The sequence below is a fragment of the Anser brachyrhynchus genome (genome assembly GCF_964034855.1).
Source record: "Anser brachyrhynchus genome assembly, chromosome: 5".
Taxonomy (NCBI): Eukaryota; Metazoa; Chordata; class Aves; order Anseriformes; family Anatidae; genus Anser; species Anser brachyrhynchus.
This window is the reverse complement of record NC_137699.1, coordinates 43667135-43691928: the sequence shown is the minus strand read 5'-3', so window position 1 is coordinate 43691928 and position 24794 is coordinate 43667135. Positions and strand designations below refer to the sequence as shown.

Below are 24794 nucleotides of genomic sequence, written 5' to 3'. Positions count from 1 at the left end.
TTTATATGGCAGGGATTTTGATACTTACTTACGCGCACACACACACACACACACATATCTCAACTCAGTTTATTGATCAAACAAAGCAGTGATTTTTTTTAATTTCATGGAGACTGAGAGGTCAAATGAATGTATTAGAATGAGATTTTTCAACAAGCAGCATGCTGAGTTTGAATTTGTTTATTTATCTCTCTTTTATATTTTTTCCTTCACGTCTGCTGGAGAAATCTAAAACCCAGATCATCCCAAGAATATGTTCACCCACAGAGAACTCCAAGCCAGATAAGGGGATTAATAATTGTACGGTCTAAGGAATGCAAATATCTTAATGTTCTTGAAGATTATTGTGGATTTAGAAAAGTAATCAGAAACACAACATAGGTTTAGATGGTTTTTAGTTTAGTTTTAGCTATAAATAAACATAACAGATTTGATATTGTAGGACATATTTCTGGTCTACATCACAAGATATAATTTCACTGAATAGAATTTCTCTGCTAAGGGAGTGGGTTGAAATTGTGCCTGTATTTATGGCCACTGAGCCCATCATTCTTGATAGGCAAATCTTAGGTCTAGCAAACTGGGCACCTGAAAGTCACTGGAAAAGGCACTGGAAAAGGCCAGGAGAAGACAAAAGTGTAATTGTTAGGACCTACAAAGCACAGAGGCCCAGCAGCAACAGTGAAAAAGGAGAATTGGTGAGAAGGTGGCAGTATGGCATGTAGGTGAAGTGAGCCCAGCAGGGAGCTAACATCAGACCCCGAGCAGAGACAGGGCTCCCAGCCCCTCAGCCCCGGGTACCAGGGGGAAGACAGCCTGGCTACGAGGCTCAGCACCAACAGGCGCAGCTGCCGGGGATGGCAGGAGCCTTGTGCGCTCGGGGACAAGTGCCACTGACAAAGAGAACCTCCAGAGAGGGTTCACAGCAGAAGCCTGCATTAAACACTCTGAATCACACCCTAAGTAACACCTCTTTCTCTCTCAACAAGACACAGAGGAGCTATAAAGATCCCAAATGTCGGGAATTCTGCCCTTATCCCAGAAGGCCAGCGCTGTGTGCCCTGTCTGTCAGGGTGAGCACCTCTGAGGCACAGCCACCCTTTTGGCCCCTGCCTTGGCCCTGGTTCAAACACCAGCAGGATGAAATCTCCCTGAGAGTCTTCTGACTCCCCTGCTTCTCGTCAGATTTGAAATACAGAAGCTGGGGTACTGAGTGCTTCTCTTGATCTTCTAGTCCCAGCTGGGCAACAGAAGTGACAAGATTAAAGAAAAATAGTGTCCCCCCAAATGAAACCTTTTCCTTTTTAAATCAGGAAGGAAAAGGGGGGTGGACTTAGAGATAGAGCAAAAAAATCCACAGTATTAGCTCTCATTTCATCCATTGATGCAGATCCTTATTTTAACTAACAGATCACCAACAGAATTCAAGATCCATTATTAGATATAATGATAATTTAATAATGAAAGAACATATCAATTTTCCTCATCTGAAAACTTTTCCCCCTTGCAATTTAAAATAGGAGTGAAAATGAGTGAATTTATCTCCAACGAAATGTCATTAACAACCAAAACCTTCAACTTCAGAGATCTAAAGTCTGTGACATTTGCAGCATGTGTAACGAAGGCCTCAAATTCGTCACAGTAAAATCAACACAGAAAATGTGAACTGGCATCATTGTTTCACCTTTACATCGGTTTCAAGATATGACAAGAAACTAAAACAATTTTCATATCATAAAAGTCAAAGTCATCTCAAGGTGGCATGGGGTAGCACTTGCTATTGGACTGCGAGGGCATCCAATAAACTAATGCAAGAGGTTTGAGAGGCGTGCAGACCTGAAAACTAGACCAGCTTTTGCCAGAACAGTGGGGACATCTATCACCATGCTATTTGGGCTTCTACCATAAAGGCCAGAAAAGCTTTCAGCTGACTCAGGACACCAAATGAACTCATCAGGCCCCAAAGCCTGTACATTTACATGTACAACCGTTGCTTGTGTCAATAGGCATCACATTCTGGGGGAAATCCTATAGGAAAATCTGAATTTCCATCTAAAACCAGTTGAAACATGCACTGTTTCAGCTTTCCCTTTTAATCCTAGATTTTTTTTTAAAAAAAAAAAAAAAAACAAAACAAAAAAAAAAAAAAAAACAATTGAAGCCTCAGGGCTGCAATCCCAGACAGCACAGATCTGGGAAGAGGTTGGCACAAACCTGCATGAACCACCATGGTCAAGGTGCTGCGTGGTTTTTCTAAGCAGATCTCGTCATTCCTACAATAATCTACTGGCTGGGCACAACTACCACCAAAAATGGTGGGTAGCTTTGGAAAAGCTTCAGGAAAAGCACAGAATAAACAGCTTATCTGCTGCAAAGAAACTCCATGTCAAAGCCAGGAAGCTGGAGACTTGCTGTTACTGAACGTCAAATGTGAGCTACAGTAAGGACAAGCACGTGGCTTTGGAGGGAGGCTCTCAACAGGTTTCTTGGATAACAATAAGCATCTGCTTGTCCTCAGCCTCTGGAGCGCCAGCTTCTTCAGACTTTCAGCAGTAATGTGAAGAGAAAGTGGCCTGGTTCCTCAGAGCATAGGTTTGTTATTAAAATAATATCTCCATTGCTGAGGGCAGACAGACATCAACTCTGCTCTCTGGCCATGATCTGTGCCTGCCACAAATGACTTCTTCTGTTTAGATTTGGGAGGCTTTTTTGATATTTCTTTAACCTGCTACCAAATCAATATTATTTTCTTAAAGGTTAACATTAATCTCCCTTGATCTCAAAGTAATATTTAAAAGAACTACATTTAAAAAAAATATTGTGAACCATCTGATTTCCATATCAAAATAGTAGAATTAAGTGGCTCTAATTGTACAAAGTATCAAGGGCCAATGCTGGATTCTTATGAAGCCAAAAGGACACTTTTAGAAGTAACTTCAGAGTACAATATGAAAGAGCAATGTAATCAAGCAGCTGACCTCAGCCTTAAGAATGTACTAGGGACAATTTGCAGGGTGGAGGAGGAAATGAAGAAAACCTTGGAGCCAGCTTGAAGCTTACCTCCCTTTCCCCCCAGCACCGCATTTGAGTACTTAACATTTCAAATCGAAAAATAAACCCACAAATCCTAAGAAAGTGTGGAGAGCACAAAACACAGCTGACAGTAACTACCGATTGCAGCAACAAAGGAAAATGGACTCCTTCGTCTAGTTAATTATAGCTTCTCCCACATTACTGGGCCCATGCTCTGGGGGTGTGCACGTGTGTGTGTGGGTGTGCGTGCACTGCCGAACCGCTCTGTTCAGGTGGGCAGCCTCGATATTTCCCTTTTAATGGCACTGCCAGAAGAATAGCCCAGAAGCTCTTTGGAAGGGAAAAGAGCTTGCCAGGCGGCAGCAGCAGACCAGCTCTCTGCAGGGGCAGGCTTGCCCCCCGAGGATCCTTTCCTGGGTATCAGGCTCCACGACCCATTTAGACAAAAACAGGGCCAGCTGCAATATGTGTCTGCGCCAAGGCTTCAAGCCCTCTGGTCCAGGACACACATGCAAATCCCTTATGGTGGAGCTGAAGAAAGAAATTGTGCAAACCAGGGGTTCTTCCAAAAATAAAATGACACCTACTATAAAGGAGAGCGCTCTAATGAGTGATGCGATCTGTTCTTTACATTTCCTTTCCTAATTTCCTAGACCTAGTACTTCCTTAAGAAATCGGCTTCTTTCCCCTCTGAGCCTCCTACCCGAGCTCCATCAGCAGCTCCCTCTTCTAGTTAAGGAGGAGAGCTAACAAGTTCCTCTTCTCCCCCGTGATATTTAAGATAAAATAGGTATCTTGAGGTTTTCTAAAACTCAGAGAGCAAGGAAACGTCCATAAGAGACCCCACATACCAAAACCAGGGCATTCCCAGTAAGCCCAAAGGACACGACTCATGCAAAACCCTTGTCTGGGGGGATTCGAAGAGACAGCTGAAAAGGAAAAATCATTCTGAGATCTAGTTCAAACCTTTTACCTGTTAGACAGGCCAGCTCTGCCAAGAGGATGACCTGATTTCTTGGCTGCTGGCATTCGTGGCACCCATTTTTTATACCTGGGCAAAGCAGTAGCACAGGCTGGGGAGCAGTCAGTTTTGTTTGATTCATCCACGCCGTGCTCAACAGCCGAGGGGCTCCTCGCAGGCCCCAGCAGTGAGGCCAGCCGGGAGTGCAGTTCTGTTATTGTAGCCGGAGGCCCACTTCCAATCCAATTACATACAACAGCTGTGCTAGCTCCTCTTTTCCACCCCCTTTGCTTCCTCTGCTATGCGATTCCAGGAGAGGTTTTGTCATTATCGGGGGCAGTAAGTCAGGGTGAGTGGCACCTAGTCTGGGTGATCAAAGGAAAAATAGCGTGGGATGGGAGCCAAAGAGAAAGTATTTTATCCCAACATCTATGGGCAGAGAGAGATCAAACCATACAATCATCTCCTTTCTCCCGTGGCAGAAACAGCACTCAGATATTGTACATGGCACATGCCTAGTGCAATGTTCACATGGGGAGGGTTAGGAGGATGATGGCGTTTGAAGCACAAAAATACACATGCAAGTGTTTGCAAAGATGACTGCATGCACAAGAGAACGTGTGCAGATGGCAAGAGCTGGGGGTGAATCATTTTATGCCTGGCAGATAAGAAGACGTGTATCAGTGGAAAACACAGCACCTGACCAAGTAGGTGCACAAGTGGGAAAGGGTTAAACGTAGAATAGGACTCCTCAGCTTGGAACAGAAATGTCTGACAATATATATGATAGAGTTAAAATCCTAAATAATACAGGGGAAGTGAACAGGGAATTTTTTTTTCTTATTTGTCAGAACACAAGGAGAAGGAGTCACTGAATGGTATTTTCAACTAACACCTGTAAAAACAAGTGAAATAAAGTACTTTCCACAGTTGCATAATTAAAAACAGGACTTGTTATCACAGGATACTGTGGAGGAAAAATATTTAAGTGGATTAAGAAAAATAAAAACTGGACATGACCAAAGAAAACAGGTCCATCCATGACTGTAAAACACCAGGCATAATGTCATCAGGTCAGAAAGTCATTAAAGCAGTGACAACCAGAAATCACAAAGGTATATCAGTGAAACACCAATGTTAATTTTGTTTCTTAAACTTGTTCCAATGCATCTACTTGCATAAAAAGGAGGTTTCTGGGCCTGGAATTCTTGCTCTGGACCCAGCCATCACTACTGCCATATTCTTGTAAATGGGTGTGCATGGAGCTGAAAAGCATTAACTTTTCAGTGAGAAGAATCCCATTTGTAGACAGTGCCTGTACAAAGGGCATGCAAGAATGAGAACAATTGTGGCACCTATGAAGAATGTATATACACAGAGGTTTCGACCACCTGCGTGAAGATACCTTGAAGATATGGCATGGGTGGTACAACTATCAGTTGCACTCTTACCTAGTAGCTTCTGCAAATAGGAAACTTCAAACAGGCAGCAACACAATTCACACACACTCATGCCCAAAAAGCATAATTCAGCTTCAAGAAAGCAGAACTCAGCATACAGGTACTGCTTAAATGACCCAATGACATGGAGTTAGGAAGATGGATTAAAATATCAGCCCTCAGATGAAGAACGGAAAGGAGCATTAAAAGATAGAGGCTGAAAGATTGAAGACCTGAACGAAAAAAAAGTGCTTGTATGTTGTGCCTTCAAGAACCTCTGTATCCTTATGGAAGACTTGCTCAGGCAAACAGGGACTGATTTTTCCTCAGGGCCCCAGCTAACTAGGTCATTTCTACAGGATTGTGCCCATTCATTTACATGCAAGCTCTAGTCAGCAGTAAAATCATGACAGTAAAATGACCAGAACTTCATCTCTGAGCCTTCCCCTCTGGAACATCTGAAGATCTCTCCCAAAAAGGGGATAAACGTGGCATGGACAGGCAAAGCGCTCCTTCAGGTTTGACACCCACCAGGTATCAGTGCCAGTCACCATAATATTAAGGACCCATATTTAGTCCTTTCTCCTTCATATATTCTTCCACTGAAAAATAAATAAATAAATAAGACGGGAGCACGTCACTAGCTGCTTGATCAACTGCTCTTTCCCCAGCAATTTGCCTTTCAGCACCTAGACCCCTGGCAAAGAGCAGAAGGTGCAAAGAAAGGGGCAGGTATTGTGCAGAGGTGACGGAGGCATCCGTTCTGGCCATGCTGCACACTGCTCCCCAGCTAAGGCTCTTGACCTCTGTAAAAAGACACTTAACTTCCATAACATTCAGCCTAAGATCTCTAAGCCTGTTGTGAAGATAAGGCTGTAGCTATAACCCCAGAGGGAAAACTGAAGTACTGAAAGAAGTTATTTCTCCCCTAAACAACACAGCGAGTCAGTGATCCAACTGAGCACAGATAGCAACGCTCCCAGCTCCAGGGCCCTGCTCTAAACACTCGATTTTGTTCCTTACAATGTGGTGTTATTTTGTGACCGGGACAAAACATCTATAGGGCAACTGGGCTAACACATGACCAACTCCTTTCATTTGTGAAATAAACCAGATGGGATCTTCAGCTGGCTCTGCAAAGTAGTGTAACACACCAGGCCCAGCTGCCAGAGTGCCCCTTCTTCACAAGCAGAGACCTCGCGACCGAGGAAGGCTCACACTATACATTTCCATTTACTTTGAACAAGACCAACATCTCTGCACCTTGCAGGAACTGCACCCAGCAGAGCCCCGTGCCTTGGTCCAGCCCCAGCCCATTCCCAGCTACCTTCTCTTAAGGGGAATTAGTTCTAACCGCTCTATTTGACAAGAAAAAATATTCAGTTAATCAATGGCCTGCTTACTACCCTTCTGCTGCCTGTGGGGAAATAGCTACCAGTAGCTCATAAAATACTTAATTTATCTTGCAAACAGTGAACAGTTAAAGCAACCATCTCGGCAGGGGCCTGGGGCTGTTCTCACCACGCGGGTGTCTGGATGGCTGGACAGGGAGGGAGCCTCGGCCCAGCTGGGCAGAGGGGAGGCCCGCACCCAAACCCCCCTGTGGTCCACGTCGCAGCCCAGGCCCGCAGCAGCGCCAGTGTGCTCCCCGGGGGGCTGAGCAGAGGGGTTGGGTGTCTAGGAACAATCAGGTGCGGAGCCCCGTAATGAGGGGAGGGTAACTGTCAGAATGAAAACACGCAGAGATGCCTGTGACAGCACGTGGAAAAGAGCATCTGAGTATGACTAGAAATCCACGTGAGAAAGTACGCAAGCAGTCCTGAGAACGAAAACATACATATGTGAGCGATTAGGAGAACAAAAATGCACGTCCAGGCATATAAATAAGAAGAATAAGAAGGCAGTGGGGCAGAAGAGCTGTTCACTGCTGTGTGAGGCAATACTTGTTCATGGCATATCACGGAAATAAAATATCCATGTATTGGTTGAGCCTACCAAGGCGATACCTTCCCAGTTCAACCATCCTCCTCTGCCACAGACACCAACAGCTTCAGGAGCTGGTGGAGAGACCTGTGACCCCGAGCCCTTGGTGCATGCCCTGTCAGATCCTGTCCGGTGACAGGAGACGGGAGCTCCTGGACACCTCAGCCTGGAGTAGAGAAGGTACATGTTCAGCCCTGCAGGTTATGGTGTACAGAGCCTTTCTTTCCAAGACATGCCAAGCAAGGTTTGCCATTTGGCCACTTTCATCCCCATTACTGCCAGCTGAGATGCAGACAGAATGCAAGGGATCTCAGCAGAACAAAAAGGGGACTGATGAGACCAGCCAAAAGGGCTAAATATGCAAGGAAATTACCCGAGCCGCTGGCCCTCACTGCATTTCTCTGAAGTATTTCACAAAACCTGATTGTCCAACTGTAGAAAAGAAGCAAATTGAATGGAGAACTCATTCCAGGTCCAGGTCGGGTTTAGCCAAAGTTATGCACAAAGCTGAGAAGAAAAAAGCCTCGACTCACCCGTCATCCCACCCCCAGCCATGGCAATGCCAGCTGCTTCCCTGGGCCCTCATTTCCATTTCACATAATGATAAACCAGGTGGAGAGCTGCCTGAGCGTGAGGTAAAAATTGGTTTCTTAAGCTCCAGTGGCAATAGGATGTGGACGGCAGAGTAAGGTGGTCTAGTCCGATTAACCCTTGTAGCTGAAGCTGGGGGAATCAGATCCTTTCAGCAATGAGAAAGCAACTCGGGGAGGGAGGCTTGGAGTTCTCTGTGGTAAAATGCTTCCTCCAGGAAGGACTCCCCAAATAAACGATGCATATGAAACACATACCCTTTTTTTTTTTTTAATTTTGAATGAATCTTTTCTGCACCGTGGGGCATGAAAGTCTTGAGACCTAAATAAGATCATACATTCACATTCAGCCAGAAACATACTCACTGTTTGTTTGTTTTTAAAACCTAACATAAAACAAGAACAATAAAACCCTTTGTTAGTGGAAATGAACCTGAGGAGGTTACCAGTGGGACTAGCAAATGAAGTGGACTACACTGGGATTAGGAAAATGACAAAACTAGATCTGTATGTCTACACATAGCCGTGTAAGAAATAAGCTGTATATTCTGCAATGTTCAATGCCATCTTATTAGCAATACAAGCAACCATTTTAAATGCAATTTTCATTCAGAAAACATCCCTTTAACTGACCATCACATCTTAATCTCTGAAAAGTTTGTGACCTTTGCTACTATGAAATTCCCCTTTTATCAAAGACCTTGCAATCCAGACCCAGTGACGCCCAGTATGAGGATTTGTGCTGAACACTCTCGGGAGGCAGGTTGTGATTTCTGCCCCTGGTAATGCCCACCACCACTCCTTACAGAGCAACCCTTCAGCTCAGCAAAGATAACACTTACCTGGAATATGATTGACATCTGTCGAGGTGTTTTCATGGCAAGCAGAAGGGAGAGAAGGAAAAGAGAGAGAGAGAGAGAAGAGAGAAAAGCCATTAGAGATTCACACAGAAACTCAGCATCCTTGCATGGAAATCAATTTCATGCAAAACCAGAAGTAATTAGGTTTGTTTGAAGGCCACCCATCTGCAGCCAAGCACCCAGCCATGCAAGGGAGGAGGCTTTGTCTCCTTCTCCACTGTGCATGTAGAAGTAAATCCATCATCATATCTGTCCGGAGAGAGTTCCTGGAATCAGATAGATCCAAGCCACATCAGTTCCTGTAAGAATATTGGTTAAAATATTCTACTGTTTTTCACACACAAATGCAAGAGAAAGAACCAAAACCTACCTGCAGGTTACTACAGCACATAAATTCAAGCAAGTTTTCAGAAAAAAAGAAAAGAACCTGCTCCCCTTTTACAAGGGGCCATGTGAATTTATGACCAGGTGCAAGACACTCAGTCCAGAAATCCAGAGGAAAGCCCACTCCTTATCATTCCTCTTGCCCATCACTCTCAAAAAAAAAAAAAAAAAACATCCTTCATTGCAGACAGCAGAGGGGGCGGGGGAGAAGGAGTGCCACAGGTTGGCACGTCCCACGTGTTGTCTTTTCACAAGATGCGGAAATCAGACCAAATTTCAATCAGTACTTTTTCAGCCATGACACAAGACTTCTTTAGGAATCAATCACATAAATCCCAGAATAAATTAGTCCTTTAAAAAACAGAGGAGCAAGGCTATGTAAGCGATGATATCGATCACAGAAAAGGCGTATCTTTGAATGTAGTATATGTTTTGGGCAGAGTCCATCAACCCCAGGAAATGTGCTTTTAAAACATGCCTCTCACATCTTTTTAGCATCGCAAGTTTAGTCTTGCTCTGAATAGCCCCATTTATCATAACACCATGAGGGAGGAAACCTCTGAAATCTCATGGGGTTAGACTAGATCGATACCTTCCTTGCCAGGCATTCCTCCAAAGAGGAACATGAACTTGCTTGTGGAAACAGTGGGGCCAAGTCCCAATGTAGCAATCTTCCTGTACCTTGCTCATGAGCTATGCTGCTGCAGGCACCATCCTTCAGGTAAGGCTTCAAAGCAATACATTATCCCCTCAGGTTACTACAGGTCCCAGAGCATTTCTGCCATGAGTCCAGGAGCATGACATGCTGGGTGCTTTGGCTACACACTGAGGTTAAGAACGTATTCTCCTTCCCTGAGTATCCCCTCCCCTTTCCATCACCACTCTCCCTTTCCATCCAAACCAGCTATGTTCCCGTGAAACCAGTGACACTTGTCTTCCCAAGACACTTGCATTTCAGTGGTGAGTGACTGATTCCTGTGGATGTTGCTTTCTGTTTTTCACTTTCTGTTGCATTTTGTTTATCACTTTGTAATGGTTCCAGAATCATTTGAGGAAAAGTCCCTGTGGTACATCACACATATATCAAGCCATCCTTCGCTAAGGAAGTAATAACCCAAATAAAACAATGCACAAACAGGGGCGGGACTGCTGCACCAACTCATTTAATTTCCGTAGCTTCCACTAAATATGTATGTCAGATCTGATGAGTGTTATTTGTTGCCTTTCCTTTTTTAGCACATAATGGTATCTAAGATCTGGTGTCTTTGCATGTGAACCTGGAAGGACACCTAGCACTGAAAGTTTGCCTCGGAGTAATTATTTTTAGGCAGGAAAGGAAAACAAGTGTCAGGCAGCAATGCACGCACTGATGATAGAAAGCGAGAGCAGGGGCAGAAGGAAAGAGCAGACCCTTCATCGCCACTGCAGAATGTGAACACGATGCCAAAGAAACGAGTCCACAACAGAACTTGAATTGAGGTGTTTGCGGGGAAGTCAGAGTCACAGTCAGAGAAGATGATCACACATGTCAGAAGTAAAAGAGGAAGGAGTGAGCAGTGGAAGACGCCACACGTGCTACTGATAATCCAGCAGTTCCCCCAGTGCCTGTTCCAAACAGGTACAAAGCTCCAGACCCCTGCACCCTCTCAGCCTCGCTGCCCATGGGAGCAGGCAGGGCCACAGCCCGAGCTACAGCAGGGTGTCTGTGCTCCAGAAGGGAATCAGTGGTCTGTCTGGGGAATAAAGGGATCATCAGACAGAAAGGGCAGAGAAAAGAGGGAACCAACAGTGAGCAAAGGATAAACGCATTAAGCAAATAAGAGGAGAGGCAGGCAGTAGGCTGTAACTGATCTACTGCGTTAAATAATACTTATTTAACTGTGCGTGAATTAAACAGGTCATGAAGTTGTTAAAAAGGGGAACAATTAAGTGTTAAAAGCTACAGAGCATCTCCAAAACATAGTTTTTCATTGGCAAGTAAGGGGGCAGCCACCAAGGGGCTTTCTGTTTGTTTACCCATACGTTTTGTTCAGATGTCCTTAGGAGCAGGCATCCCTGAGCCCGACCAGTTTTACTCTTAGCTTTCCTTTCCCTCTGTCTTTTCTGAATGTCTTCACCCAACACAACTTCTATATACACTGGTTGCATCAGAAAAGACACTGTTCACGTTTCTGTGAACTTCTGCAGTATTTACCTGTTTGGCAGCCAAAGTCATCAGTGCCACTTCCCTCCTATACTATACACTCCATTTCTTGTATTGCAGACACCCCCCCATGTGGTACCTGCTAGCAAATGCTGATTTTCAAATGGTGAAACTATTTGGGTTTTAGTTTAAAACACACACAAGAAAGCACTGCTTTCTTTGTTAAGACAAAAATTGCATGCAGCCAGTCAGCCCTCACAAAAGACCCTACAATAAATACACTGTGGCTTACAATTGAAATTGCCGTGCCAGTCCTCACAGGAAACCCCATAACACCTCTGTGGTGCAGGGTGCCACTCACCTCTAGCGTGCAATTAAAAATGTGGTTGCATATACTGCAAAAGGAACCCTTAATCGAGTACGCTCTGATGCTGTAGCTCATGCACAACTGGTGCCTCTGCAATTAGAAAAGAGGCTCAAGAACAGAGATGGCAAATGGCCACAGTGACCAGATCAGGGAGCTGACTTGAGTCTACTGGAGTTCCTGCCATCTGAGGCATTCTCTCAAATTCTCTTCATGCTTTTTCTGGTTCATTTTTTAAATGACTGTTTAAAAGATGTCCCCCCTTTCTTCCTCTTCCATAAGCCCTACCCTACTTCCACGACAGGGTTCTCCTACCTACGTAGGGACTGAGGAGGCACAGCATTCCCCGATGAAACAGGGAGCACACAGAACTCATGGCTAACTCGTGGTCCCAGTGACCATGGCACTTACTGCCACTCAGAGGAAGGTTTCCCCACTTTCCCCATCTCAGAGCACTTCAGACGCGGAAAGTCCTGCCTCTTAACAAAACACAAGGCACGGTTTGCTTTATCCTATACACAAGAGTCCATTTATTGCGCCTTTGTAAAGGGCTGAGCCACAAGCCGGTGCTGTTTGCTTTTGTTCTTTGATGCTAATAGCTAGGTTGAAAGAGGGATCAGCGGGGTTGCTGCCTTTGTCTGGTGCAGGCCCAGCCAGCTGGGGGTGGGGGGAAAGGAGGAGGATGAAGGCGATTGTGAGGAACAAAGCAAATATTATTATAGATCACATCTCTCCGGTGTCTCTAACAGAAACATCTGAGGTATTTTTTTTTTTATTCTAACATTTTTAATAAGAAGTTTAGCAATAATGGAAAGCGCCATGAAGTGCACTTTTCTCTCTACCTGGAGGACAGGGACAGCACACAAGCTGTCTGCACACAAGCCCTATCAATACACATCACCTTGACCTGAAGAGACCTGCTTTAGTTCCCATCCCTGTAGTCTACTCAGTCTTGTCCCCCTTTGATGGGCTGTTGACACCTGTCTTCTGTCAGCCAAACTGATAGCTACTGACTGAATCCTCTTGTCATAAAACAGCCATCAGACAGGAGCACCCTAGGCCAACTGGAAACAATAGCCTAGAAAAGAACGGCTCTGTCTTGTAGTGTCAGTCCCTCAAGCCCTGGGCATCCCCCTGCCTTTAGACAGGAAAATGACCTTTTTCTGAAGTTAACTCAGTTGCAGACACCTGAAAAAGCCTTTCTGAAGCAGCTTTGTTACTCACTGTGCTGCAAATACAATAGATACGGGTACAATTTCATTGGCAGAAGTATAGTTTGTTGGGAACTCTCAGTCACTTACTTTGACTTACTGATATATATGAAAGCAGTTCAGAGACTACAGATGGATGCATTTTTGGCAGCCTTTGAAAATACTCAAAAGATATGTGATGGGCCAGTCTGGACTACTGTGGTGTGGTAGGAAGAGATGCTGGTGACTCAGAACCAGGTGACTTCCTCCTAACTGAGCTCTGATGCAACATTTTAATAATTGGATGAAGAATTGCATTTTGGCTGAGGTGGAAAACCCTCAAACTGCAATAAGCAAAGTCTTCATTAATTTGACACTTCATCAAACAAAGTGCTAATTACAGATGCTGATTTGTTGAGTAGTCTCATGTCATCCTAATCGGGTCTTTTAAAGGTAAATATATGGTCTTCCTTCACTTCCTGTATCAAACTGTTGGGCGCCATTGTTGGTGCAAAACCCTCCAGATTCCTTGTCTTTTTCTTCAGGAAACACTGGTTCAAAGCCAGCTGGGAGGCAGAAATAACACCTGCCTTGTATAATGAGCTGCAAACAACACTTTGCTTGGGTGAAGATGCTCTCTGTAATGAGACCAATTTCAAGACCACCATCCTTGTAGTGCCTGTGCTCCCACAGGGGATAGGCACCTTGTATACTGTTACATGTATGGCTAATGAAATTAAAACCTTGGCTCCATTAAATTTATAAAAGAGTTGACAGTTACTGTGATAGCGTCATGATTTCAGTAGGCTCCATCCCTGATATCTTTCTACTGATTCTGATAGAATTGCAACACAGATAAATGTAACCAATTCTATTTATTTTGTTGAACATTTATGATACTGAGACAAATCCAAGACCACTTGAGCCTATAATGTCTGTTACTGAGCAGCATGCTGGGATCACAAAGAACTTCACAGTACTAGCAGGTGTAGACCTTATTGTCTCACTCCAGAACAGGACCCTGTAATTTGTGTTAATGGAGTGTTGAACACTTCTGATTTTATTCAGTAGAGACAAGTGGTGACACATACACAAACAAGTTCATTACAATCAATTACATTTCTCTGTGTCCTTTGTCCTATGGGATCTCTTAGGCTTCAGTCTCTTGGGAATAGTACTCACTTGTTATGTTGCACAGAATTGCATACATTTGTGGTACTGTGTAAAGAGTGAATACTTGGGATCCCAAAGCACTTATTAGCTGTGAATATAAGAATCATTCATCCAATACTGAAGTGCAGTCAGCTCTGAAGTGAAAGAGACAGATGTTTAACGGCTTATAGGAACGCCAGCAGTTTAGCCTGTCAGAGTTAGAACAAGAACTACTAAAAAGGCAGCATAAAACCTTACTCTAACTTGGCTGATTTTACTAAAAGCACCATATGATTTTAAACCACTTTTGATTTTAATTAGGTGGAGGGATTGGATTTCAAATCTTATCTGGATGATCAACATTGGTTTGATGCCTCCATGCTGTTCTGCACACTCTGCATACTTCCACCATTATGAATGCCATGAGCACTCCACAGGGTCAGATGTGAGGTTGGCTGACATGTGCCCGAGTATGTCACCCTCTAAAGCATAAAAACTGTGAGTAGATTCTGTACCTACTAAAAAATAAATAAAATAAAAAAATCCTAATTTCAAGGGGCCAAGCTTTCTCCTCAAGGCAATACAACCAGAAATTAGATACTCAGTGCCGCCCAAACAATCTGTTGATCTTCACTTAAACTGCCTAGCTGCATTGCCTGATCACTCCAGGATGAAGCTTCTGGTGTTTCATCCTAGAGGTCTGGACACGAAAGGAAAAAGAGGATTTTCTCACTGTCATTTTGCACAGCACCTCCACACATCTCTGTTCAGCCACCTGTGCCCACAGTCCTGTGTTGCACACAAAGATACGTAACTGTAAAATTTCTGAAGGGCAGGAGGAAGCAGACGAAAATACTCTGCACTCTAAACTCACCATAGAGAGAATGAGAAGAAACTTACGGTGCAGCAAGTGAAGTTTAGGTTTAACGTTAGAAAAACATGGTAGCAATAGGGTAGTGAGGCCCTGGAATAGTGCGGCTACTGGGAGTTAGGTACCAGCACTGGAGACTATTAAGAAAAGACTATAGAATTATTTCTCATTAATTTTTCAGGTACACCTGATCTTGTCTTTAAAAGACTAGCTGGCCCTTGAGACCGCTTCCAATCCCATTTCTTACAATTTTATTATTCTAATTTAAAAAACAGTCTCCCCATGCAATCCCGTCAGTAGCAGCTGCCAGGCATCAGGAGCTAAGAGCTTCAGTAATGGAGCAGGGCAAACATCACAGCAAGGCTGAGCCTCTGACAGCAGCCAAGCACAGGTACTCAGGGAGGAGTGAAAGGAACTGAGAAAATTCACAGTAACCTTACTTGCAGCTTCCAGCAATGAGAGACTGCATCAAGATAAAAATGTTTAATAGTCCTTAATGGACTTTTCCCTCTGAATTTGTCTGGCCTCTTCCAGAACTAGAACTGATGTGGTGTGAAACTATTTTCGTCTGTTCATTTAAAACCTGCAGCTGAATATATCACCTTGGGCATCCCCTACCTGTTGCTTTCTAAAAGATTATGGATAATCATTCGGCATTCAACACCACTGCAGCATACTTATTATTACGATCTACCTCATCCCCAGTTTTAGTCACTTCTGTTCTGAACTGCAGTGCCAGTCCATCAAGACCCTCTGCATATGGCTGCCATTCTGCGCCTGCAGTGAAAGACACCTAAGTTATCTACAGTAGGAAAAATTTTGAGTTTTACCCTGGGCTCAGTTGTACTGGGCAGTACGTTCATCTAGTCATTTTTAGCACAGATCTAAATCCATCAGAAGCCTGTCCGTCCCTGAGAGGCATATTCAATTGGGCCAAAAACCCAGTGAGAGCCAGGCAGTCCTTCTTGTCAGAAACACAGGCTGACAAGTTTATGAATAAGAAATACGGTCTGGGTTTTCAGACAAATCAGCCTAAGAGCACTCCACTTCTCTGAAGACCTTTGCTCCTCAGTAGGGACTGGTGCAGATCCACACCCCCGTCTTACCTTTCTGTTTACCAGTACTGCATACTGAGCCCTACAAAGAGTAGTCTTCTGCCCTAAAATTCACGTGCAACACTGGCACCAAGAAAAATCAATAGCTCCTGAGAAAAAGGACTAGATATCAGAGGACAAACAAATCATGTCAGAAAAACATGAATATACTCTGATAGCGTGTGCCCATGAAGTGCACATGAAATCTTCTTCACAGACTACAATTTGTCACCATTAAATGTTCCGTGCAAACAGCAAAAGCCACCATATGGTTCATCATGTTATATACCAGAAGTGCCAAAGCTTTTTCCACCTAAGTGGCCTTTCAGAAAGAAAAAAAAAAAAAAAAAAGACTAAATGACTTCCCTGCCTTTAGCTACAATGTTTGGAACCACTACTTCTAAACCATTCGTATGTTATGAGCAGTCACAGGGTTACAAAGAAAGGTTTATTTTTTTGCATTTTAATAGATCATCTTCAGTGGTAAGAAGAGGAAGATGATTTCTCTTTCCCTCTCAACAAGTTCCAGCTTGGATGAAACTAGAAACTAAGACCCTCTAAAATTACACAATATTTATACTTCTGCCTGTTTTATCACACTTCTGTAGCCTTACCTAGACATTTCTGTACCTGCTTTCATGCAGATACTTATGGCTGCATACTCCTACCATCATTCAGAAATCCCTTCAAGGTAGGAGAGCCTTAGACTTCACAAAGTCTTTCAAAACTTACTTGCAAGATCATGACATTTTTATGGACAGTTCCTCATGAGCGTCTTCATGTTCTAACTACAGTTGAAACTAGCTTCCCATTATAAGCCTAATTTTCTCTCCAATCTGGAGTTTAACATATACTAAATCAACCAGTGTGACACTTTAGTGGCTGCAGCACATCATAGAGATGTTCTTGTAAGCTGGACGTGACTCACACAACAGACCTTAGGGATACAGGGGCCAGTTTCTCTCCTATGACCTTCCTATTTTAATTGACTTGAGCAGCAGGAAGGGATGTGAATTGGGTGAAGCTCCCTGTATTAAATGCCCTCCCCACAGGGAAGGCCTTCCCTGGATTCACCAACATAGCTACCTCTTCTAAGATCTAGCAAAAGCAGTAACGTTAGGAGGTTATCAGGACATAAAGATGACAAGGAACTTGCTGCTGATGGTGTGCAGCAGCAAACATGCTGAACACCACAAAAATAACCTATTTTTTGAGCAGTTAGACTGAAGTGAACCAACCAAACCAAGAACCAACACAAGAAGCTAAATGTAGCTTCACTGCAGGCACTCTGCCATCTGCTCAAAGCACTTAAATTGGGCCCATGGTGTTTCACCCTTGTCTGCATCACCTGCAAGACGGGCACAGAGACTGGAAACCAAGGCATTACCCACGTATGCCACAGAAAGAGGGCACCTTCTGTCCTGCTGACCAAGACCCTGCACACATGCCAAATATTTTCAGCTTTGTCTTGTTCTCAGACTATCACCATGACAGCTACCAAACGCATTTACTACCCCCAAATCCATCACAAATTGTGCCATCTCCACTCCTCTCTTATAATCCAAAAAACGATGGACAGAAATGAACTTTGGGAATATCCCCTGTGACATATACAGCATTGAGGACATTCAATAAGTAGTAACACCAAGAACAACAAAGATACACAGGAAGAATTGGGGGGGGGGGGGGGGGGGGGGCGGGGGGGAGTGATAAGTAAGCACAGAAAAGGTTTGTTAAGCCTATGAAGTGGTCCAAGCTATAATCTATTTGCCGTACCCAGTCTTGGAATTTATAAAACAAATCCCTCGATAAGTCTGACGGAGTTGTTAGAGGATGCTAATATTCCCCCCAAAGCAATCTGAAGCAGCAGAGCTGGAGCCACAGAAGGCTGTGCCTAGCCTAGTCAGCAAGGGTGGAGGATCAGGAAGAGGGGACCCTTTTCCTAAGGCCTAGGTATCACTGTTGTCATTATATCACTGAATCCAGCTCACACTGGAAATAAAACTCCATCTTGCTTTTTCAGTATTGATTATGACTAATACTGAATTAAATCTAGATTTGTTACAAGACTCAGCCTGGATGAATACGTAACTCTATGTTTTATTGGGAGCCTTGCAGAAGACACTGTATTCAAGTGGCTGGCGATCTTGACCAGTCCACATCTGCTCTGTTAGGCCTTGTACTTATGGCTTTAAAAGTCAGTTATGCTAACATATTTTAAATGTTAACATACTTTCAATATGCTAACATACTTTAAAGCATGAGTATTCGCAGTAAGGGAATCTGCTGGTGTGCCTTGTGTTGCTCTGTGCTGCACACTGGTGAATGATATGACAGAGATAAAATCCCAACCTGTCAGGAGAAGATAGATGATTTTGTTTGTTACGTAAAATAAAAGGCACCACAGAATGGGAGGGAGAAGGAAAATCCATCTGTAGACCATATGATGCCACATAAAAGCAGGGTTCCCTGCATTTGCTAGGATATAAGATTTACTTGTTATCTATATTCTTCTTTTTATTCTATTTTATTAAAACCACTATTTTATTATTCCATTTTTGTCAGGCCTTTCTTCCTGAGGTCTGGAAAATCCTTGCCCCATCTCACTCTCACCCCCACCCGCTCCCCAGTGTGGAACAGCTCTAAGGGAAGGAGTCCTCAGAAAAGATTGCCATGGTGCTACTCAGTCACCTGGTGCCATCAGGTGCTAACATTCGTGCTTCAGTAGATCTCTCTGGCCAAGGAACTGCTCAGCCTCCTGCTTTAAACACTCTTCTTCCTGAATTGCCTAGTGATTTGAAAGTAAAGACCATGATCCTGAAATTTAGTTGGTATCCATAATGTGCTTAGCATGCCTCTGGGTTTGGTATAAGTAAGTATCAACTAATTATTGATGCATTCATTCCAATTCTAATTAGGATGGAATTCCAGTGTGCCTGTAAAGTGAAAACTCTATTTATTACACATAAAAATATATAGTGCATGCTCCTCCAATAATCACCCTAAATACAGCGTGAGTAATCAGAAGAAATGCATCTTCTTTTCCTCTTCCTCCTACACGTACATATCATTTTTAGAGTATATGTTAGTGGGTTTTATTTTCCATGTTATTGCTGTATTTGCTGCCACAATATATATATTTAAATTAAATAGAAGTCATCAAGAGGTTCTATTGGAAGCATTTGCTTTGTTTATTGTTGAAATTTGCTGCTTAGAAAAGAGTAACTGCTGACTTAAGTAAATGTGAAACATAATGATGAGAAACAGCTGCATTCTGCATCTCTCAAAATGCTAAATTTTCTTGTATAAAAGTCTAAATGTAGACCTCCAGCTTGTAGTGGGATCCATGCAGATGCAGACCCAAGTGTATAATCACAGGTCAGGGCAGGACCTCATACCCACTGAATTGAGCAGATGTCTCTCTTCATTGAATGGACTAGGATCAAGCCCCTACAATTACTAGCACTTGCATGCAGAAGATGTTCCTCTTTTTCTCTTTTTTTTTTTTAAATGTACAGCACAAAATAATTTTGACTATTGTTAACATAGTACACATACGTCCCTATCCACAACAACAGAAAACAACTACAAAAGATGTAGGGGAAAGACTTTGACGTCTTCTTCATATTGAAAAAATATTCTAGAATTTCTACTCTTTCTTAAATCTGTGAAAAGAAGGAGTGTATGTAATAAATAGCTTCCATGCTCATTTTTCTCAGGTCTGTTATATAAAAGACACTGCTGAGCAGTATGAAGCTTTTCACTTCCAAGCCACTAATTCAAATCCACTGTATGTTGATAGAGATTCAAAGTTATTCCCAGCTAGCAGTCCTTCCATGACCTAAGTGAAACGAGATGAGTGCAGCCCTCAATTCATATCCTGGCTGATATCTGAATACAGAAAAGCCACCATCATAATTACTGACTTCCAACAGTGCACTAACATGTTGAGCACTGCATAAACTGAGAAAGCAGAGCCCCACACCAAGGAGACTGCCAAACACACTGCCAAACATTGATACTAATTGATATCTTGCTGGGGTCTTAAGCGCAAAAAGAACACAATTTTGTCCCTTCTTTCTAAGTGCAGTATCTTTGCAGCTAAGCTGTGTCATAATATCAGAGCAGAAAAGGAAAAGTTCCACTGTATGCTTGTGGCATGACTAAACGCTAGTACCTCTCCCACATGAACTGATTCCTTGCAAGCCAGGGGTCCAGCTCTAAGTTTTAATGCACCAAAAGCGTGGAAAAATAAGGTGTTATGACCAGCAGCATACATCAGGCTGTCCTGGGGCGTTTGTACCTCCACATCTGAGATGAGGTCATGGAGAGCCACGGCCCTCTCCTATTTCCCAGACAATTCAAGGCCCATATGACAGCATGAACCAGTGAAAAATGTTCAGCCTATTCTGCCCATATCTTACAGAGCCTCATTCACTGCAAGATGCGTTATCAGTCCCATAACAAAGAGCTAATAAAAACTTTCTTCACTAGGCATACACAGATCTGAGACAAAACAATAACTTTTAGGGAGCAGAGACACAATCATCTTTGGATTTCAGTGATGGTCATTAGCACTTGTACTGTGAGGAGTTACTCCTCCTGGATGAGAACTTCCTGGTTTGTATGATAATCTCCTGAATCTGTAAGAAGCAAACCAGTAGTCTCCTTCAGTTGCTCACCTCCCATCTGTCATGAACAGCAGCTACTCAACTAGGAACATTACCTGCAGGTCATTCTGGTATACATCTACGTAAGATGGAACAAGTGTCAGGGATAGCTGGGTATCTACACAGGTAACTGGGGAGAAATTGACCAGGAAAATCATAGCCTTCATATCCCACCTAATCTGGGATATTAGCCAGCATATATGGGAAGTAACAGCAATTAATGGGGAAGTAATACAAAACTACACTGTCATAAAATGAAGCTAATAAATATCTGGCAAGGAACTTGGACACAGGCAGTATATGGAGCAGCAGTTGAAGCACATGGTATTTTCCCTTATGGTAAACAAGTCTGTCATGGAAGATCTGTATTAATAGCACATATACAAGAACATTTATAAGGACTTTTTCAGCAACCACCAGTTGCTCAATATCAAAATTCTGCTGAGGAAACTTGCCAGCTTGGAGTAGTAGAGGAACAGGGTTATTTTGTGTTGATAACACTATATCCAGAGCCTGATGATTTCCCAGTGGGAGAATAATTGAGTACATCTCCCTAGCTGTTTATATAATGTAACATTATATGTACATATTGCCTGTTAGTCATGCCACAACAGAATTCTGTGAAGCAAGCAGAAAAACTATACAAACAAGCCTGACAGCTTTCTACTCAAGGACATTAAGGTAGCTTCATCTCCTTCTGCGAGCACATTACTCATCACTGCAAATAGCTCAAGAGGATATCCGTGCCTTACAGTAATATTGCCCTGGAATGGTCATGACCATTATCACTGTGGGGAGGACAATAAGGAACATCCTTTTTCTCCAGGATTAACCATACAAAACTGAGGTGGAAATGTGTGATCCTCTTGCTTTTTGGTGCCTAGACAGAACATATTGACCTCAGTCAAACTACAGAAGGCTAGAGGTGAAGCCTAACAAATACTACCAGTTCTGCACACCAGCATTTGAGGCATGGACTGCTTATTACCCGTGCAATACAGTTTAATCGCCACTCGTCAATGTCTAGAGAAAAAGAAACTATCTGAGAGGAGAATGATATTGCCTATCAGTCATAATATCCATGAACTTAATTGCTTTTTATGAGTGAAAGCTTAGTTGTAGCTTTTGTCTAATGGGGGAAGTAGAAGGCTCTTCTGCTTCTCCACATGCTAAGCGCTTGATGAACACCCCCAAAATAGCCTGAAGAGTCAGAAAAAAGAAACAAAGGAAAAAAAAAAAAAACAGGCCTTGTGTTAGGAACACAGAGACCAACCGTACCACACCAAGGTACATCCTACAGCCCAGGTGATGATATGCAAGAACTGTGAGCCTGTCTTGAGCTTGGAGATGTCAGTGATAAAGGTCCACTTTACTATGCTAAATTACAGACAAAAGATAATATATATATATATCTGCTACATTTCTTCAACCTAGAAGAGGGCAACAACCTCCCTTATTAATTAGTGTAATGTAGCATGAGCAAAAGCTGCTTCTTCACTCCTACATAATCTCTTGTATGACTCTCAGAGGAATCAACACCCACTTCTATTTGGGGCAAGCTTTCTTATGAGTGACACCCTGAAAAAGAACAGGGAAAAGGATATAAAAGATTAAACTGGACAGAATGCTACAGCCATACCATGTTTTACAAAAGAGGATGAGGCGGTCTCCAAAGATTTATTCACTGAACTCTGAAAGTGCTCCTAATCACCACTACAAATTTACAGGTGTATAATGTGAGTGGGCTGTATTATTAGGGAAGAAGAAGAGTGTTATTCTCCAATATCTCACTAAACTTCTTGGCGTGATACTCAGGTTGCTAAGAGAGTAAGATCTATTGATCTGAGACTTGTATTCACTGCAATTCGATGGCAGAATGCAAAACCCTAGAAAGCATCAGTTAGGCCTTCTGGTATTTCAGAACATGTAGTCCTGTCCTGTGTTACAGCTACAAAGTCACAGTCCTGCCCTGCATTACAGCTGTAGTCTCAAAGTGAAAATATTCAGGCTTGGACTAAACCTCTTTAAACATCTAATATCTAATGTTCCATGGAAGCACCTTGCTGACATAGTAGCCATAAGCCATAGTGCTTGGGATATCCAGTGCTATCTGAAAGACCACCTTGGCCAATCCTCTCTTTAATAATTTCTGAACATGTCTCACTGTTAAAAATGTGGTATCTTTCAGTAGTTCTTCAAAGTCCCATTTGCTTTTGACTGTTCATTACAATTCTATGGCCTACAGGATCTCCTTCAGGAAATGTGTGACTCTCTTATATAAAAAAGCATGTTTCCAAAAGTAACGACTATATTCAGTCCCACAGGATGAACTGGTATCCCTTCTTCACTCATTTTGCACTGTGTTCCTCAGCTGATGCTGTATAGCTTCAGTATAGTCAGAGGCCTAATTTGTTACTACAGCAATTTCAGCTGGGCCACTTGTCATCCTCTAAGCTATCCTTGATGTCTTGATCTCCAGACCCTCTTACAAACAACTTCTGAGCACATTAATAAACCCTGCTCTTCATGATACTCCTTCACCAGATGAGAAGGATATGATCACTCCTTTGGTGGCGAGCATTAGTACTGCTTTGTCACTAGATCTTACTCTTCACAGTCTTTCTCTTACCAATGGGGAAAGACATTTTCCTTCACCCCAAATGCAGTGCAGACTCATTTCTTACAGACTCCAGATCACTCGGCAGTGCTCCATCTCATGAAATACAGATTATGATTGGTTTGCTGGACACTGACCAACTTTGGGCCATTCCTGAGAAGGTTTGAGGCAGGACCTTGGCAATCACCTTCAAAATACAGGGCCTGCCTCCAGTATCAATGATGATTGAGACGGTCATGGTGTTGCCACCTCAGCAAATGAGTAACATCAGCTCTGGCAGTTTTCTGCTTGCTATCTTTTCCATACTGGTCTTTGCTTTCTTCTCTGCCACAGGAGGCCCTGGATGAAGCCACCATATTTGCCAGAAGGTGGCTGGAGCTTATCTCCAACAGGACCTTCAGAGACTGTTCCAGCAGATGGAGCTTTTACCTCATGTCTTGCAATTTACACATTCTTGTAGAAAATGACAATCAGGCATCTGTTTCTTTATGAGATTCCCACACAAGCAGAGATGCCTGGTGAGTCCATTCCTTGCAACGACTAACCCTGGAAAATACAGGGCACCTAAACCTGGCAGGCTCTGAATCCCAGAGGAATCAGTAGGAGAACTGTAGGAGTCAGCTCAGACAGACAGGGTCAATTTACAACAAATGGTCTAGAATGTAACAAAGAGAGATGAAGATTTTCCTAGAAATGAGTTTAGCTTAAGCGTGTTAGACATGCTCCAGTTTCTAGCTCTCTGTCCTAGGGCCCAGAGGGAAATGAATGAAGGTCACAGCACCTTCAGGCCATCCCAGGAAAGGAAAAGGAGACTCAGAGCTCCTACACGTCTTCTAATTTCATGTATGTGGAATGTGTGGACCCAAGAGGATCCATAGTGACATCTGAAGACCTAGAAGACTTCCATCCCCAAGGCTAACTCCAAGAGCAGAGGAATGAGAAAATAAAAAGACTGTTGTAGAAAAAAAAGAGATGCCTGCATTGCTGTATTTTTCTTACACCTGGCAAGGTCCTCTGGACAACTTTGATGGCTAGGAAGGTGTGAGGAGCATCTCTCCTCTCGTATCAAATGACCGATTCCAGCATGGGAATCCATCAACAGGAGGGATTTCTAGAGCCCTGCCAGCAGATACTCAGGGAACAGATCTTGAGTATCATGCCAAGTGATATAGATGCTTCACGTAGATGATGACAAATAGTAGGATGCAAATGTGCAGCTTTACCTTACAACCAGGTGCCTTAAAGGCTGACCAGTTTTCCATGCTTGGGCACTTCCCACCTCAAACGCACAGAAATCGGGCTCTCCCTTGCTGACTTGCTTTCTTTTTCTCCAGTTGCAGAGCCCACCCCCTGTCCTGTAGCTTTGCCTCAGCGAGACTGCTTTGCCTCCCAGTGCCAGCATGCGAAAGCTGGCCTGGCCAGTCACAGCCGGGAGGCTCTTCC

At 43.3% G+C, this 24794-nt stretch overlaps 1 protein-coding gene across 5 annotated transcripts in view; it reads right to left on the bottom strand.

Annotated features, from left to right (window-relative positions):
- The window catches only part of NRXN3 (neurexin 3), a 993270-nt gene that overhangs the window by 906935 nt on the left and 61541 nt on the right, over nt 1-24794 (bottom strand). For 4 of the 5 annotated variants that reach the window (XM_080594088.1, XM_080594091.1, XM_080594092.1 and 1 more), the window contains exon 3: nt 8849-8866. The exons of the other annotated variant lie outside the window; for it this stretch is intronic. In XM_080594088.1, the coding sequence (XP_080450214.1) occupies nt 8849-8866 (18 nt within the window). The remainder of the gene's footprint in view (nt 1-8848; nt 8867-24794) is intronic. 5 annotated transcript variants of the gene reach the window in all.